At 48.0% G+C, this 5050-nt stretch overlaps 1 protein-coding gene across 1 annotated transcript in view; it reads left to right on the forward strand.

The window, feature by feature from the left end:
* Positions 1-5050, forward strand: part of PTGIS (prostaglandin I2 (prostacyclin) synthase) — a 57828-nt gene that overhangs the window by 42717 nt on the left and 10061 nt on the right. The window contains exons 7-9 of the mRNA XM_006839327.1: positions 1838-2033; positions 3053-3234; positions 4730-4881. Of these exons, the coding sequence (XP_006839390.1) occupies positions 1838-2033; positions 3053-3234; positions 4730-4881 (530 nt within the window). The remainder of the gene's footprint in view (positions 1-1837; positions 2034-3052; positions 3235-4729; positions 4882-5050) is intronic.

The following is a 5050-nucleotide window of genomic DNA, read 5'->3' on the forward strand; positions in this document are numbered from 1 at the left end:
CAGAGTGCTCCTTGGAGACCAGGATGGCTAGACTTCATCTCTCATACTTCGGACATATTGTCAGGAGGGAGCAGTCACTGTAGAAGGATATCATGTTTGGTAAGGTGGAGGGTCAGAGAAAAAAAGGAAGACCCCTAGCAATTTGGATTGGCATCAACGGGCTCAAGTGTGGCAACAATTGTGAAGTTGGCCCAGGACCGGGCAGTGTTCCACTCTGTTGTGCATAGGGTTGCTATGAGCCTGTACCGACTCGATGGCCCTTAACAACAACAAACATTCAGAAGTAGCCTGCCCCTCCTTCCTCCTAGTCTGTCTTAGTCTGGAAGCTCAGCTGAAACCTGTTCACCATGGGCGATCCTGTTGGCATTCAAAATACCTGTGGCATAGCTTCCAGTATCCCAGCAACCCACAGGCCACCACAGTGCGACATACTGACAGATGAGTGATGGATCCTGCCTCCCTAGTTTCCTTTAATCTGGAAGTTTCTGGGCCTTTGTTTTTCATGACCCTGGCATTTTTTAAGTGGACAGCCTAGTTATTTTAGAGAATTGTTTAAAAGTTTCACCAAGTACTTTGCACAGAGCACAATGACCCTGCTCTAAGGTTGCTTACATTTTAGTTGGGAATAGGACAGTCAAGGAAAGACAGACAGTGATTTTAGAATCGGGTATGCAGATATAAAACAGGGTCATGGCGAGAGAGGCCCAGGGTGGTGAAGAAGGCCACTCTGAGGAGGGAATTCTTGAGCTGAGGTCCTGGATGACAGAAAGAGCTAGGTGCAGGGATTTGAGGAATAATCAGAGACAGAGAACTTCAGGCTGGGACAGTGCCCTGTGCAAAGGTCCTGGGTTCAATCATGCCAGGCATTTAGGAAACAGGAGCCAGGTGCCGCTGAAGCAGTGATTGAGGGGAGTCTGAGCGTAAAAGGAGGCCATGGGGAAGTAGCAAACCTGAAGGTGTCAGGAGCAGAGGAGGGACAATCTGACTTTGGTTTTGACAGCATCCCTCTGGCTAAGGGAAGCTAGGGCAGAGGTGGGGAGGCCCCCAGATGATGGTGGTCATGACAGGACCAGGTGGTGACCATTGGAGTTGTGAGACACGGACATATTCTGGATGCATCAGGGAGGCAGAGCTGAGGGGTTTGGTATGGACTAGATACTAGGGTGAGAAGGAGGAGTCAAGAATGCCGCAAAACAACTGGCCCGGTCCTGCCTTCACCCAGCCTCCGAGTCCCCTCCTTTTCGGCCTCACATCGGCAGTGACAGTTGTACAGAATGACTTTCAGAGTAATCCCTCGCCCATCGACTCGTGCCTTATTTGTAGTTGTCTCTTCGATCCATTAAGTGTCCCTGCAGGCGGAGGTTGATGAGGGACAGGGTCTGTGTTTCATCAGCATGCTGGATCCACAGCTGAGAACAGACTTGTGTGGGGGGAGAGTGGAAGCAGGAGACCGGACACGAGAGAATGGCGGCTGGAAAGGGGGGTGAGGTAGTTGGGTTCTAGACATATTTCAAGGTAGAGCCAACAGGATTTGCGGGGGGCTGAGACATTGGGAGAGGGTCTCATCAAGGAGGACTCCCAGTCAGGGGAATGATGAAGCTGCCATTGGCAGAGATACGGAAGACTGTGAAGGAACAGATTTGGGGGAAGTTGGGAGTTCAGAGCTGAGGACGGGACCTAAAACAGATTTTGGCCATGTCCGGAGGATGAGAGTAGGCATGGGTCACCTCTAGATGCTTGGCCAGCATGGGAACTCAGGCCTTCTGATCCCCTTGGCCAGACCTGTGTTCTTGATGGAGACCAGGCAATTCACTTTCCAAGGCTGGCCTTTTCATAGTGTAACAGGGGTTCCTTCTCATTTCAGGGAAATGCGGGTCCTGCCACCTTCTGGCTCCTTCTCTTTCTCCTCAAGCATCCCAAGGCCATGTCTGCTGTCCGTGAAGAGCTGGAGCGCACCCTCTGGAAGGCAGAGCCGCCTGTCTCAGAGATGGCTATTCTCCCACAGAAGGTTTTAGACAGCATGCCTATGCTTGGTGAGATGACCGGAGACTGTGTCCTCATGGCCCCAGCCCCATAGCCTACCCAACACAACTCCCATCCTCCAAGGTCCAACCATATCCTGTGACCTGGGCCTCCTATCTTCTTAGACATGATTTCTCCATGACTCATGATTTCAGGGAGACATTTTGATTCTAAGTGACAGAAAACCTAACTACAAGCGGCTTAAGCAGACAAGTGACTTTATTTGGGGCATGTAACAAAACCCCCAGCGGTATGTGACTTCAGGCACAGACGAGTCCCCCAGGACTCACTCTGTCTCTGTCTCTCAGCCTCGTTTTCCACTGTGTTGGCTCCAGTGGTTACGCTGCCAAGATGGCTGCCGGTGGCTTCAAGCTCTCAGCTCTGTGAGGGTGTGTGTCTTTCTTGCAGCTCTTGCAACTCTTCTACTCAAAGTCCCAGCAGTGTGTCTCCCTGACTCTGTTTAACTCTGATGCTCATCTTGAACCAGTCATGGGGCCCAGAGTATTGGGGTGCTCTGATTAGCCAATCCCAGCTCAATCACAGGAGTTGAGAATGGAATTAACAGAGATCAAACCCTAGAGAATTAGACAGGGTGGTCCTTCCAGGAAAATGCTGTTGCTTCCTGAGGAATGGGGGCTATATGGTGGACAAGGAGAAACAATCAATACTGGTGGCCTTCATTCTTCTCCTAAGCCCTCTTAGATATTTCCCTGGCTCTTACCTTCCCTCACAACTTCTCTTGGGATCAGAACTAAAATCTCCTCTCATGTCCAAGGTCTCTGATGGGCCATAGTATCCACAGTCTCATGTCCATGTCAGAGACATTGGACATGAAAGGATATCTAGTTCTGATCCCAAGATCTGATCTCATATCATTTGGCTTTTTTCAATTTTGCTGCGTGGTCATGGGCAAGTCACATACCCTCTCAGAGTCTCCTTACCTCCCCTATGTAAAATGAGACCTGGGGGTGGCATTTCAGTGGGTAATAGAACAGCCTGCTGACCCTTCCTTGCCCTCTTACCCACGCAGACAGTGTGCTGAGTGAAAGCCTCCGGCTCACGGCTGCACCCTTCATCACACGGGAGGTTGTGGTGGATATGGCCATGCCCATGGCAGATGGGCGGGAATTCTCCCTTCGACGTGGTGACCGTCTCCTCCTCTTCCCCTTCCTGAGTCCCCAAAAGGACCCAGAAATCTACACAGACCCAGAGGTAAGTGTCAGGGCACTGTCTCTGCCCTTTGTTTCCATGTGTGACAGGTTGCTTCACGTCTCTGAGTCTCTGTTTCCTGACCTGTGAAGTGACCATTGTGGTAGCCTCTGCCTCACAGAGTTGTCATGAACATTCAGTGAGATTATATAATAAAAAGCCTTCCCAGTGCGTGACACACTGAACACTCTGTAAGAGATAGCTGTGAATGTTCTTACTGAGCAATCTTCTTGTTTTCAGAATGATATCACCTGACTTTCTTACCACTACCTCTCCCTGGACTTCAAGATGGGACAACCTTTCCCAACTGTTAATGTATTTGGATGCTTACTATGTGCTAGGCGCTGTGCTATACCCTCACCCATGCACTCATCTACTCACCCACTCATCTATCTACCCATCTATTCATCTACCCACCCACCCACCTCTGCATCCATCTACTCATCCACTCACCATCTACCCGCCCACTTATCTATCCATCAGTCTACCCACCTACCCATCCATCCATCCATTCACTCACCCATCTACTCATCTACCCACCCACCATCCACCCACCCACTTATACATCCATCCATCCACCCACCCACCCACTCTTCCGTGCATTTTTCTATCCACTGGCTCATTTGTCTATCCTTCTTTCCATCTTCTTTTTTAGCACCTACTTCATACCAAACCCTGTCAGTATAACCAAAGGAAATTGGCATTCTCTTTTTGAAAAAAAAATTTTTTTTTAAATTACAAAAATAATTTAAATATCAAAAGTAACATGTATTTGTCATAAAGGAGAAATGTATAGTTTTTGTATAATATACACAAATATATTAATGTATGGCTGCAACAAGGAGGATGTTGCAAGACTGGGCAGTGTTTCATTCTATTATACATATGGGGTTTCTCTGAGTTTGGAGATACTAGATAGCAGCAATCAACAATAAAAACTTTTAGAAAGTAAAAAAGATAAATTCTCTCCCTTTCTAGTTCCAATATTTTTACAGAGGTTTGGGATACCTCTTTTAAATGCCTTTACAAATGTCTAAAGGAGCTCTGGTAACGTAGTGGTTACGAATCGGGCTGCGAACCGGAAGGTCAGCAGTTCGAAACTACCAGCTGCTCCGCGGGAGAAAGATGAGGCGATCTGCTCCTGTAAAGATTTACAGCCTCGGAAACCCTATTCAGGGTCGCTATGGGTCGAAACGGACTCAACGGCACTTAACAACAACAATATAATTCACAGACACATAAACAGATAGGTGTGTGTATAGGAGCTTGCTTTTTTTTTTTTCCCCCCACTCAACAACCAGTCTAAGACTAATCTCATCCTTTGAAATAACTGCTATCATTTTTAAACCAAGCCTCTATCAACTAGCATTTACATAATTTCTAGTTGTTCCCTCTTCTAAACAAGACTGTAATGGATATCCTCATAAATTTTTCTGTGGGTGTATATTTTATATGTGTTGGGAGCAAGTGTCAGAAAGAGACCTTCTTCCTGTTTCAGGAGTTTAAATACGACCGATTCCTCAACCCTGACGGAACTGAGAAGAAAGACTTTTATAAAGATGGGAAGCGGCTGAAGAATTACAACATGCCGTGGGGTGCGGGGCACAACCTGTGTCTTGGGAAGAGCTATGCCATCAATAGCATCAAACAGTGAGCAGAAGGGACACAGGGGGGCTGGGGAGGGAGGCGCCTGTCCATCTGATTGTCACATACCTACCTCTTCTAAGAATAAAGGGCTCTGGTAGGGCTTAGAGGAGAGGCTACCGTGGACGGCCTCTGAGCCTTGGACAAGGACATAGCCATAGAGGGCTAGAGCTGA

This window comes from Chrysochloris asiatica, unplaced genomic scaffold (genome assembly GCF_000296735.1).
Source record: "Chrysochloris asiatica unplaced genomic scaffold, ChrAsi1.0 scaffold00023, whole genome shotgun sequence".
NCBI lineage: Eukaryota > Metazoa > Chordata > Mammalia > Afrosoricida > Chrysochloridae > Chrysochloris > Chrysochloris asiatica.